Source organism: Symphalangus syndactylus, chromosome 18 (genome assembly GCF_028878055.3).
Source record: "Symphalangus syndactylus isolate Jambi chromosome 18, NHGRI_mSymSyn1-v2.1_pri, whole genome shotgun sequence".
Lineage (NCBI taxonomy): Eukaryota > Metazoa > Chordata > Mammalia > Primates > Hylobatidae > Symphalangus > Symphalangus syndactylus.
In genome coordinates, this window is record NC_072440.2 from 16,069,333 (window position 1) to 16,082,760 (window position 13,428).

Here is a 13,428-nt window from a genome sequence, read left to right on the forward strand (position 1 = left end):
ATAGCACTTGCAGCGTTTGTGTTCTCTGCGGTGCTCCGCTGCTCCGTGCCCCTGGGGATTGCGCCCCTGCAACCGCTGGACAGGCTGCTGAGGGCCTGGGGGATAGTACGAATCTCCCTGGCACCTCACAGCCCTCTAGGCTGGGGAACATTTGCCTGCAGACATTTTCTTACGATCCAGTACATATGGTTTTGTGAAAGAACTGAGCAAGAAGAATTTGCCGTGAATAATTCATGTGCAATTGTTTTCAAAATATAAAGTTTTTTTCAAAGCAAGCAACCAGAGGCTCACCGCAGTTGTGGGTGCTTCTGCGGGGGCCACGGCTTTCTACCTGAACACCAGTGCCATCCTGTGCTGGGACAGGCTCCTCTGCAGAGCTGGGCCGGGGACCATGTGCAGATGGCACAGAACTGTCAGCATTCCCAGTCACGTGCTTCCTGCCCAATTCCACAGGCAGGCCCTGGGGATAGCCTTGTACTCCTGCGTTGCCACCCGCCTCAGTCCCCCGGGCAGCACTGCAACACTTCCATCCCTTCCCTTTTCTCTCAGCTGCTAGCCCAGTACCAGCCACATCACAACCTGTTTACTGTTAACCTCCACACGCAGGAAGCCAAGGCCAGGCCTGACTGATTGGACCAGCGTAGATACAGCACGCACTTTCACAATCAGACTGTCTGTTATTTACATAGACAGCGAAAGGGAGAGTAAGCCACAGGGGCCAGCTCCCTGGTCCTCTTCCCGAATACCAAAAAGGATGACACCAAAACAAAGGAAGCTGATGACTGCGCGGCAAGGTGTGGAGTGCCCTGTTGCCGAGAGCCACATCCAGACTGCAGCCAAGAGGCCTCCTTTCTGCAGCTCTAGTGTGAGGGGCCGGGGCAGAAAGCCCCTCACCCTATCAGAACCTGGAGGCAGGAGAAACTGTCTCCTGACAGCCTTCCTGGAGAGATAGGGAGGCAGGTGGGAGGTGGGCTCAGGGCAGCTCCTTGGAGGCCTCCCGTCCTTTCAGGCTCCACCAAGGCTCAGACTGGCCTTTGCCTATGTGGCCTCTTTGGATACATGGAGGACACCAGGGCTCCATGGCAGAGCTGCTCCCCACTCCCCCTGGGCCATTTCCTCTCCATTTTCATCTCCTCTCTTTTTTGTCCGGGCCCCTGTGACCTTATTCCAACAGTAGATCTCATCACAGTGGTTAATAAGAAGAATGAGGTTTGAGGACGGGCGTGGTGGCTCATGCCTCAGCATTTTGGGAGGCCAAGGCAGGCGGATCACGAGGTCAGGAGATCGAGACCATCCTGGCGAACATGGTGAAACCTTGTCTCTACTAAAAATACAAAAAATTAGCTGGGCGTGGTGGCCGGCGCCTGTAATCCCAGCTACTCGGGAGGCTGAGGCAGGAGAATCGCTTGAGCCCAGGAGGCAAAGGTTACAGTGCACCTAGGTAGCACCACTGCACTCCAGCCTGGGTGACAGAGTGAGACTCTGTCTCAAAAAAAAAAAAGGAAAAGAAAAGAAAGAAAAAAGAAAAGGAAAGAAAAGAAAAGAACTGGGTTTGAACCCCAGGTCTGCTGCTTTCTATTCATATGTCTAAGAAAAGTGACCCAAACTCCCTAAGGCTCAGTTTCCACAGCATTAAAATGAGGTTAGAAAGAGTGCCTTTCTTGAGGCTTCTGTTGAGGGTTAAATGAGATCCGTGTGGAGCCTGTACAGAGCCCCACACAGTGCCTGGCACACACGGGCACTAAGTGGTGCTGCGCAGTGACCATTATGAGGGCGACACTGCAGCACGGCCTCACCTGGTCCCTCCATTCCCTCCCCAGCTGCCTCTTCCGCTGAATGCAGCGAGCACTGCTGTGCTGCTCCTCCACCTGGAACTTACTCTGGCTTCCAGTGACATCTGTTGACTTTGTTGACGATAACCTGTGTATTCCTCACCCCCCAACACACAGTTTCTTCACAACCCATCGGCAAACCCAGTTCTCCTAGAAAGCCTTCTATCCCCTGTTCCGGGTGGGGTTGATCATCCTGAACGTCTTTGGCCCCTTGGCCCATAGATGCATTTAGAACTGTGATTCTGTGTTCTTTTCTGTAGGAAAATCCATGTTTTCCCATTTGGATTGTGAATACTCTGAGATCAGCAGAGGTGGTGCCTTCCATCTGCCTCTATCCACCCAGCATCCCTTCTGTGGGTGGCTCACATCCACGCAGGCAGCTCTGTCTGGGTTTTTGGCCAAAGGGCATCATCTTTTCTGTAATTCCTAGGGAGAGTCATTGAGACGATTCCACTTCAGTATTTGCAAGGCAAGGAAGAGTGTTTTCTTGGGTGCTCCCTCTGCCCCCAACATACCCAAAACCGAAACAGTAGGTCATGTGTTTTGGAGGGAAGGAATCAGGAATAACTTTCAGCAAGTGGACTAGCATATGGAGAAGAAAAAAGAGCATTCATGGATGGCCACCCCCATTTAAAAAAACACAGCCGCTTTTCATGTAATCTGGGATCATAATGAAACTTGAATGAAAACTTCAGTTTTCCCTCCTCAAACTACCTTGCTTGCTTTATTTTGTTTTCTTGAATATACGGGAACATAAACCTAATGTATGAGACTCTAAAGCCATGGCAGTGACAAGTGTGGCTTTGGGTATCTTGGATGGCACGGCTTGGAAAAGTCTGCAGTGGCGCCTGTGGGCCTGAGCACCATGACGACTGTGCCACTTGTCCCTTCGTTCACTCACTTAACCAACAAACGCAAGCCTTGTGCAAGGCCCAGGGACACAGGAGACTCGGTCCCACTCCCTGGCAGCCTGTGGGTGGGGTCAGACAAATAACAATCACGAGCCCTGCTGTGAGCAGCACAGGGGCAGGAGGTGCTCAGGGAGTAGTGACCCGCGGGCCACCTAACGCCTCTCCACCCTCCCCTCTCTCCCTCCTCAGGTACTGGAAGACACTGGGATGCCCATGAACGATGATCAGTATGCCCTGCTGACCGCTAAAATAGGCTTCGAGAAGGAAGGGATGAGCTATCTTGATTTTGCGGCAGGATTTGAAGGTAGCTAACGGCCAAGTCCACACCCTGTGGGATGCGTCCTGGGTGACACCACACGTCTTCGCTAGCAGTGCCACCAGGCCACTCGGGTTGAAGTAGCACAAGCTGAGATGTTGAAATGAGGTGTCTTCCAGGGCTGCAAACAACCATGTTTATTTCATTTTCTCTGACCATGTTCAGAACTGTGAGTGCAGAACTTTGCCTGAAAGAGTCTTCCACAAACTCAGAGCACAAATGGTTCGGAAAGTTTGTGCGCCAAAGCCTGTTTCTTCAATCACACCTCACGGCCTTTAAGATTTTCCCCTAATGTAGTTGCTGGTTATCTGTAGTTAACAATACCACACACAGGTAACACAGGTATTTTTCCTCCCTGTGGACAGAGAAGGATGCAGAGATTCTAAGAGGCCACCCAGCCCCGCCCCCCACCCGATGTTAGGAAACCCATCTTTGTGCAGTGTGCTGGGGCCGCCTTTCCACTCACTGATGCTGCTTTCTCACACGCCAAAGACATTGTGGTGGACAAACAAGCCCTCCAGAGAAGCTGCAGAAATCACACAGATATCTCAATGGAATACTGTTCTCTTTTGCTGTAAATACCCTGCAGGCTGGCCGGGCGGAATGCAGGAGCCCCGTGCATTTTTCGTGTTCCTGGCCTTGGGTCTAGAGGTAACCGTGTGAGGTGGTGAGTTTCCCAGAGACTCGGGCTGGGTCCTCGCCAAGGTCTCCCTAGCCTTGTCAGACTGTCATTTGCCACGCCTTAAACAGAGAGGTCCCACACTCCTGAAAAATGGCATCATGAGAAGCCAGAGCATTTTAGAATTTCAGCACTGTCCCTGGGTAGATGTTTTGATATTTGTTAAGGAAAATAAGAAGGAGAAGGAACTCACCTGCATTTTAGTGAGTGTGTCCCACCTGCCAGGTGTATTCATTTTTCAGGTGAGGAAATTGGGGCCCAGGGTGCGTAGGTCACTTGCCCGAGGTCTCAGTGCTGGCAAGGCCATCACAGCTGGAACTGGACTCCGTCTCTGTCACCTGCTCCCGGCTTCCTGGCTGCCTGTGTTCTCCTCCCTTCACTTCCTGCTTCTCCTCTCCCTGCCCGTCTCCTCCCTGCCCCTCTAAGCTGCTTTCTCACACGTGAAGATTCTAGCAAGGTGGGGAGTGAGGCCCTGCGTGGCCCCTGCTAGGGGTCAGGGGGATGTGGCAGAGGGGTCAGGCGGTGGGGTGGGGGTGTTATCTGCCAGGCAGTAGGGAACCGGAGAGAGGCCACTTGCAGCCTCTGCAGTGAGGCAGGTGAGGCAGAAGCCAGGCTCAAGAGGGGCAGAGGATGCCCACGAGCTTGGGGTGCCCTGTCCCCCATCCATCTGCCCTCCACACCGTGGGGAGGGCACAGGAGCAACAGGTGCAGAGAACCACGTCTGGAACCAAGTCCCTGGTGTGTAGCCTGGCTTTGACACATGTCACACTCAGATGACCCCAGCCTAATGGAAACGGGGTAGACAGGGAAGTTTTTTGTTTGTTTGTTTGTTTTTGTTTTTTTGAGATGGAGTCTCACTCTGTCACCAGGCTGGAGTGCAGTGGTGTGATCTCAGCTCACTGCAACCTCAGCCTCTGGGGTTCAAGCAATTCTCCTGCCCCAGCCTCCCGAGTAGCTGGGGCTACAGGCGTGCACCACCACACCCAGCTAATTTTTGTGTGTTTATTAGATATGGGGTTTCACCATGTTGGCCAGGATGGTCTCGATCTCTTGACCTTGTGATCTGCCTACCTCAGCCTCCCAAAGTGCTGGGATTACAGGTGGGAGCCACCGCACCTGGCCGACATGGAGTTTTTAAGGAGAGGTTACACTTCCTTCCTTAATTTTAGGGGAGTGAGAGGGCATAGGCAGTAGGGAAGCAACTGGGTCCTAGTATCAGACGGCCTGGATTCAGCCGTGCTGTCCACGAGCTCCACCTCCCAGGCGAGCCAGGGACCCCTGAGCCTCGCCGCCCCCTAGGTAAAGTGCACGGGATGATAGGCTTTCTTGTGTGTAAACAAACATGAGGAGCATTGCTGGAAGGACCAAGAAACAGATGAAGGCCTCAGCATCTTACTTAACAGATACATGGTCAGGAAATAGCCACTGAACGAGTGGATGTTGAATGAATTCTATATTCTTGTCTTTAGGACATGATTCCAGGAAACAAAAAAGAGGCAGGAATTCTCATTCTCCTCCTCTGAGAATTGGGAGATGAACAAGAGACACAGGACAAGTAAACATGCCAGGGTGCCAAGTGCGGTCTGTGAGGGTGAAAGGAGGCCCCACAGTCTGGAGCATGGTTCCTCCTGGAAGAGGAGGAAAGTGTCTGAGAAACTGAAGGAAAAGAAAGTAGATAGTAAGAAAGTCAATGCTGTGTTCAACTCACAGGAGGGTACCATATGGGGTTTTAACAGGATTCGGGACAGGCAGAGATAAAGTGTTGATGTAGAAATGAAGCCGGGGGGCCGACGTGGTGACTCACGCCTGTAATCTGAGCACTTTGAGAGGCTGAGGCGGGTGGATCACCTGAGATCAGGAGTTCGAGACCAGCCTGGCCAACATGGTGAAACCCCGTCTGTACTAAAAGTACAAAAATTAGCCAGGCGTGATGGCAGACGCCTATAATCCCAGCTACTCAGGAGGCTGAGGCAGGAGAATCGCTTGAACCCAGGAGGCGGAGGTTGCAGTGAGCTGAGATTGCACCGCTGCACTCCAGCCTGGGCAACAAGAGCGAGACTCCATCTCAAAAAAAGAAAAAGGAATGAAGCTGATGGGCACTAATGGAAACCCTGATCTTTGTCATTGTTCCAGATCCTCCAGTGAGACTGCCGGAAACCACTCCGCCACAGCCTCCAACTCCTTCAAAAAGTTACGTGAACAGCCACTTTATCACCGCAGAAGAATGCCTGAAGCTTTTCCCCAGGAGGCTGAAGAAGTCATTCCGGGTAAACAGACTGTCTGGCGCTGGGCTTCTCTAGGCTTCCCCTGCTCCCAACCACGCAGCCCAAGTGGGTGTGAGTCCTGGTGCAGGTCATGTCCCGGTCAGCCCGAGGGACACAGAGCATTTCCCTCTGCAGACCCAGCATTGGTCAGAGAGAGGCATGTGGGGAGGATGGGGCTTCTTCCCTCCCTGAGGGACCCCTGTGGACGCTTTGCTGGCAGAAGGGTAAGGAGACCCTTTCCACAAGAGTGGGTGTTGGTGGGGAAGAAGCATGACAACCCACGGTACAGTGACTTTGAAACCTGTTCATCCATTCCCTCATTGATTCCCTCATCCATTCAGCCACCAAACAAGTGTTATACACTTACTATGTGCTAGAATCTGTGCTAAATGCTGGGAATGAAAGCTACCAGCCCCACCCCAGGGAGCTCAGTCTAATCTCAGACACAGATGGTAAACAGACAAGTCATATTCATAGTAATTGGCTGTTGTCGAAGGAACTGGAGCATCCTCTGGGTGCACAAGGAAAAGATCCCTTTAAGGAGGACTCCCTGGAAGAGGTGGCCCCCACACTGAATCGTAAGGCCTAAGCATGGGCTGGCCAGGAAAGGAGGGAGCAAGCCATAGATGAGGCAGCCTGAGCCAGGCCAGGACAGACAAGGCATGGGCTCTAGGGAAAAACATGTGGCTTATCATGGCGGAGGTGTGCGTGGCGCGTGCAAGTTGTAACAGACAAAACAGAAGTAGATGGCAGCCGTTCCAACATAGAGGCCGGTACAAGATGATCTGAGCTCTTTCTGTGATGAGAAGTAAAAGGGGGTGAATAAAGTTAGGGAGATCAATTCAATAAGGCGAACCTCAAGACAGGGCTGAGGGTATCAAGGAGTTAGACTGCATCCTCACCCCGTGGGTGGAGGGAACACATCCAGAGGCAGAATGGAGATGGGTGAAGTCCAGAAGGGAAGGGGCGGGCGAGAGACTGGGTATCAGAGCAGTCTGGGGGGCTGTGGGAGGGCAGCACCCCATTTCCTGTGCTCCGAGGCATCCTCCCCAGACTGATCACCCCTGGAGATTCATTTTGGTTACCAGGCTCCCATTTCAACATGCACGTGCATTTGTGATGGCAGTCCACTTTAGACTTTCCAGCAGGGCTCAGATTTTGAACATTCTGTCCAGTTTTCAGAATGTGCATCCTGATTTTTGGTTTGAAAAAATATGATCGCCATATGCATACATGGAGAAGGATTGGTCCTACTGATCTCATCCAGGCTAAGCGGCTGGCCAAGAGGAGCACTCTGGGAACCAATGGCCTGTGGGCTCCAGCGTGGAGGAGGCAGGGGTCATTTAAGTGGGGAGTGCCTGGTCCTCCAAAGGAGAGCTGGGCTGGGTGGGAGGCAGCGGCCGCTGCAGGGAGAGAGAGCAGAAGGGAGGCAAAGGCTCCAGGAGCAGACTCCCTTCTGTGCTGGTTGGCAGGGCCTCCATGGGCACCCTAACTGCAGAGGCCTGGCAGCTGCCTCACTGCACCTTGCCCATTGCAATGCAGGCCCCTCCCTGTTCCCTCTCTCAGGCTCTCTCCTCTCTCCCTCACACACTCCTCACGTCTCCCAGTGGGGACCGTGGGAAGCCCAGCTTCACACCACATCGTTGCTTTCCTATTTTTACGATCAGTGAAGGTTGGCTACAGCCAACGTATATCCTGTGTTTTCCAAAGTGATCTTTATTTTAAATAATTAAATAATGAATTCATTCAACAGACCATCACCGACACCCACTCTATCCCACCAGAGAATTTATCAACTAGTGGGTGAAACAGAGGAGTGAACCCGTAATTGCCAGTTTTTATGTGAGACAGGCTGAATGCAGGTTATGTCCCGGGCTCATGAGGACTTGGCTTGTGTCCTTGCAGGTATATGCAAAGTGGACAAAGCGTGGGTCTCAATTTTTTAATGGGATGGTACAATCACTTTTTTTGAATTTTTTTGTTAGAGACGAAGTCTTGCCACGTTGCCCAGGCTGGTCTCAGACTCCCGGGCTCAAGCGATCCTCCCACCTCAGCCTCCCAAAGTGCTGGGATTACAGGCATGAGCCACTGTCCCTGCCCTCATATATCTTTTAGAAACAAATAGGATTAACCTGTCAACCCACAAATAGGGTCACAGTACACTCAGTTCTCTGCAACTTCACTTTCCACTTCACAATTCATCTTGGACTCCTGGCCCTCGCGGGATGGTCTCATCCACGTGCATCTCTGACCGGAGTGCCCACTGTGCTCTCAGGATACATCCTGCTCCCACCTGGCCGGCCCACAAGACCCCTCACCCCCTCACCCTTTCCTGCCTCTGAGCCTTTGCACATTCTGTTCCTTTGCTTGGATGGCGCCTCCCCTTTGACCAGTGGACTCCTCCCCAACCTTCTGTCCTTCTCAAGCCCTTCACATCAGCTGAGAGGTCAGCCACTGCATGTTCCCCTCTCTCCTCACATCCCTCACAGCACACAGCCCACAGGGTGCTGCAGTTAGATTCACCAGTGAGCCCCAAGCCATTTCTACATCATTCACCACAGTAACCCAGGGGGCTGCCTCTGCCACACTGCATATGACCGATTTGTATTTGCTGACTGAGCACACCACACCTGATGCCGGGCAGCGAACTGGAGGGCCACACACAGGGCTTTGTGTATTCTGACACCCGCAACCACCCTGTCAAGTAGGTTTAATGTTCCCGTGTTATGCTGGAGACCCTGAGGGTCAGAGACGGGGAAAAAGTTACACAAAGCCACACCTCTAGTACATGGCACCGTCAGGAACTGAAATAACACTGGCTCGATTCCAAAGCCTCTGTACTGCACACTAACACTGAGAAAGCTGAAGACTGAGATTGGAGGAATGATTAGTTTATAAACTTGTGAAGATTAGCCATGCATGACCTCATAGCATCTAGATTGTCCCTCGAGTCCAGAATCCAGGCTGGCCCCACCTGGCCCTCACACCTCTGTCCCTGCAGTAATCACACTGGGTTGCTGTGATTTGCGTCCTGTCTTGCTTCCCTAGTAGACAGTGAGGACCTGGGTGTCAGGGGCCGCGTTGCAGTTATGCTGTCTGTGCACCCAGCAGAGTGCTCGGTGCCTAGGAAATGCTCCTCCTTCATGTCCAGCAACCCCATCTCACAGACGTCATGGTGAGCATGGCTCGGGGAGCTGGGGCTGCAACAGGGAACAGATCAGAGCTCAGACTCGTGCTTATGTTCTAGGGGGAAGTGCAGTGGACACAGAAACCTCTACTAGGTCAGGTGGTGACATGTGCCAAAGAGAAAAGTAGAGGATCGTGGGAGGCCACAGGCCTGTCAGGGCTGGTGCCATTGTACAGAGGAGTCAGGAAGTGCCTCTCTGGAGAGGGGACAGTCAGACAGAGTCATGAAACAGCCAGAGTGAGTGCTGCGGACACTGGAGAGGGCTCCCTGAGGCACCCTGAAGCAGGCTTGGCCTGTTCAGAGAACAGCGAGGGGACGGGTGGGATGGAAGTGTAGACGGGCTTGTGGGCCACAGCCAGGCCTTGGCCTTGGACTCTGAGTGAGATGGAGAGTCAAGGGGGTTGAGCAGAGGCGTCTCATGCATGACATCAGCTGTAAGGGATTGCTTGGGGACGATTGCACAGAGTAGAGGCCACGGAGCCGACAGTGGCAGCTGGGAGCCATCGCAAGGTTCCTGCAGGACTCCAGCGACCTTGGGTGGGGGCCGAGGTGGTGGGCCTGAGAGAGGGGGTCCAGTGCTAATGCACTTTGAAGGGACAGCCAGCGGGATGTGTGGGCAGACTGGAGGTAGGTGTGAGAGGAAGCGAGGGCTCAGAAGGGCTCCCAGGTTTGTGTCTGAGTAACTGGGAGGAAAGAGCTCCACTTACTGAGATGGGAAGACTTAGGAGGAGCAGAGTGGGGACAGGGGGTGGAGGTCAAGAGTTTGATTTGGGCCATGTTCAGTTTGACATCCCAGAGAAAATGCCCCCAAACCACTGGAGATGTGAGGCTGTTGCGGGGTGGGGGTGGCAGTGCTTGGGGCTGGCAGTGTAGAGGGAATCAAGAAACAGATAGGCCTGGGCCCCAGGAGGCCCCCTCGGGCAGAGTTAGACATCAGCCTCCCTGCCACACTGTATTGTCTCCCAGAGGCAGGGGCAGTGTCTTTTAAATTGATTTCCACAGTATTTAGCATGGTGATTGCATATATTAGGTGCTGAATAATTTTTGGTGAATGAATACATGAGTGAATACAGAGAGAGCTTTCCATAAAATCCCCACACATTTGCATGAGACACTTGGGTCACAGCAGGTCTTGCTTGATATCCTAAGTAACCTCTGTGGGAGGAGGAGCCTGTAACGAGGGGACAAGAGCAATGCCGCCAGAGCAGCCAGGTAACTCCCATGTGAGGGGCTGCGTCAGGTGCTGATGGAACGAGGTGGGTTGGGGCCACATCAGCAACTTTTCAGGCCTGAGACCCGGGAAGCAGGTGCATGCGGAAAACAGGCATTGGCCCCGGGCAGAGCCTTGCACTTGCTGTATGATCTTAGGCAAATGGCAAGTGCAACAAACAGCCTTTTAAAGTGCCAGGAAAGCCAGGCTCGTTCTAAGTGCTTTGCATCATTAGCAAATTCACTCCTCACAAACAGCCCAAGGAAGAAGGGACTGTCATAGTCCCCATTTTACAGATGAGAAAACAGAAGCACCACAAGGTTAACTATCTCACCCATGGTCGTGTTGCTAGTAAGTGGCAGAGCTGGGGTTTGCAACTGAGCCACCTGCCTGCAGAGTGCACGCTCCATCACACATCAGGGTCTCTAGTCACGGGTTCCCTGGGAACCCTGAGCCTCTGTTTCCTCATCTGCAAGATAGGAATCCCTGTGCCCTCCACCCAGCGCGATGGGCTGAGTGGAAGTCCTTCAGCTGTGGCAGGCTTGTGGATCCCAGACACGGCTGATCTCTATCACGGTCATCGAAACAGAGCCCTGGCCTTCGGGTGGCTCCTTGGCGTGAGATTCAGTGCAGTATTTGTTTGCCTGCAGACAGAAGCGGCCAAACATGATGAAAGTGATATAAAAAATTGCGAGCAGGATGTTCATATGCACCAGAAACCTCCAGCACTTTCTCCTTTCCTTCCTTCCTGGACTAGAAGTATAAGCTCCACAAACCGAGAGTGTGGGAGGAAAAGAAAAGCGACCTGTTCCTTTCCTGATCCTCTTTGAATGCAAAGAGGATCGTTTATATCCCCTGGGTAGCTGGAGAGCTTTATAATTTCTTGGGAAAAGCAAAGCATGGTGAGGATATTCCTGGAACAGCCGAGTCTCTGAAAGCAATAGTTGGAGCCCAGCTAAGCTCCACCTCCTCGCGTGGAGATGAGGCTGTACACGTGGGGGGATGCATGTGTTGCCGTCCGGGGCTCACGGGGAAGGGCTTTGACATGTGTGTTTTGTTTTTAGGACCCCTACTCTGCCTTCTTTAAAACAGATGCTGACAGGGATGGCATCATCAACATGCATGACCTTCACAGATTGCTCCTACACCTACTGCTTCATCTCAAAGACGATGAGTTTGAGCGCTTCCTTGGCCTTCTTGGTTTGAGACTTAGTGTCACTTTAAATTTTCGGGAATTTCGAAATTTGTGTGAGAAGAGACCATGGAGAACAGATGAAGCGCCTCAAAGACTCATTAGGTAAGAAGGCAGCATGGTTCTGTGTCTTTAATATATGCCGGCCCGTGCCACTGTGATGTCCGCCATTTCCATGGCGTCCGCAAAGGGATACAAAGAATGGAGTGATTATTTTTTTCTTTTTCTTGGTTCAGAAAAAGTCATACAAGGAATATGCATTCAGTGTAGAACATCCAGGAAATACAGCCCTGGTCTTAGCACCTGTGAGCATCGTTTTTATATTTTGCTGGGTATCATTTCAGTCTTTTTTCATGTGCATGTACTTACATATGTGTGTGTGACACACATATATAAATATATACATATATACGTGTGTGTCTTTTTTCATTTGCATATACTTACATATATATTCATATGTATATGAAAATATATATATACATATACACACATACATATATATATATACACACACATACATACATATGCTTATTTTTCTATGTATTAATCTGGGTTCAAAAATACATGCTTTTTGCTCAGTCTTTTAAAATTGAAGCTTGGGAGACCTGTGAACACAGCCTGTCCTCTGTCCAAGGCCGGGCCCAATCTCTGCAGGGGCAGGTGGAGGGCCGTGCACCAACTCTGTGCAGATAAATTTTTGTCAAGTGAACACAGTAACCTTCTTCTTCGGGAACTGATGCCTCCTACCTCCTCTTCACCTCCAGATGTTAATCTAGGTGATGGGCGTGAATTTGGGGAATGCATACCATCTTGTAGTAATTGACGGGCACTGAGAAGCTATCTGTGCCAACTGCCTCAGGAGACGCAAGAACCTCCTCCAGCCCCTCCCTGGGCAGTGCTGCCCCCTAGGCCCCTGCCCAGCCCATATGGCCTCACTCTTAGCCAGGAGAATCTCAGTGTCCAGCTGAGCTCCAGCTCAGTGCTGTTTCCTTGGCCTTCTCCCAGGGAGCACGTACACTCCTTGAAGGCACAATGGGGCTACCATCCAACCCCATCCAACAGTGGCAGCAGGGGATCACCCGTCCCCATCGGCTCCCTGCTGAGATCTGCCAAGAGCCGACATGCATGAATGAAGTAGCAAGTCAGCTCCTCCTTGACCAATCATTATTACATGAGTAATTCTGAAATGCTGTGTGCTATGCTAGTACCGAGGTGTGTCTTCCGATGTGATGATACAGCATCATAGTGACACTCACTATGCTGTTTTGCCCTTGAGGCACTCACAGTCCCCAGGGGTTCTAGACAGGTATCGTGTCTACCTAGGCAAGGGCAGCTCCCTGAGAGTGGAACCCCTGGAAGCCACAGCCACTGTGCCAGACTGTTGTGACACTTGGCTAGGCTGCAGAAGGCTCTCTGATCTTGCATGCTGATTTTTTCTCCCTGAATTCATAGGTTTTATTTTGTCTACGCTAAAAAAAATAAAAAAATAAAAAAGCAAGCAAGAAAGAAAATGATGATAGCAAAATGATCATCTAACACGTAAGTTGGACACCTGCTTCCAATGGCTCAGGTTCTCAGGAGCTTTAATATGAGACTTGATTGCCTAACATTGAAACAAAAATCTTCCCAAAAACTTCTCTGGAGAAAGTTCATTTTCCATTCTCTGCAGAACAAACATGGAAAATTTCAACCACAAAGTGCAGTTTTCCCATTCAGATGACTCAGCCTTATTATTTGTATGTATACACTCATTCATCAAATATTTACTAAGGGCCTACTATATGCTAGATATTGTCCCAGGACTAGATGGTACAACAATGAATAAGACCCAGATGCT

General features: G+C 51.4%; 1 protein-coding gene and 1 pseudogene across 10 annotated transcripts in view; one reads left to right on the top strand and one right to left on the bottom strand.

The window, feature by feature from the left end:
- The window catches only part of LOC134733491 (large ribosomal subunit protein eL33-like), a 346,767-nt pseudogene that overhangs the window by 325,552 nt on the left and 7,787 nt on the right, over positions 1 to 13,428 (bottom strand).
- Positions 1 to 13,428, top strand: part of EFCAB6 (EF-hand calcium binding domain 6) — a 295,562-nt gene that overhangs the window by 174,251 nt on the left and 107,883 nt on the right. For all 10 annotated transcript variants that reach the window (XM_055252706.2, XM_055252713.2, XM_055252712.2 and 7 more), the window contains 3 exons: positions 2,933 to 3,047; positions 5,872 to 6,005; positions 11,464 to 11,696. In XM_055252706.2, coding sequence (XP_055108681.2) covers positions 2,933 to 3,047; positions 5,872 to 6,005; positions 11,464 to 11,696 — 482 coding nt within the window. The remainder of the gene's footprint in view (positions 1 to 2,932; positions 3,048 to 5,871; positions 6,006 to 11,463; positions 11,697 to 13,428) is intronic.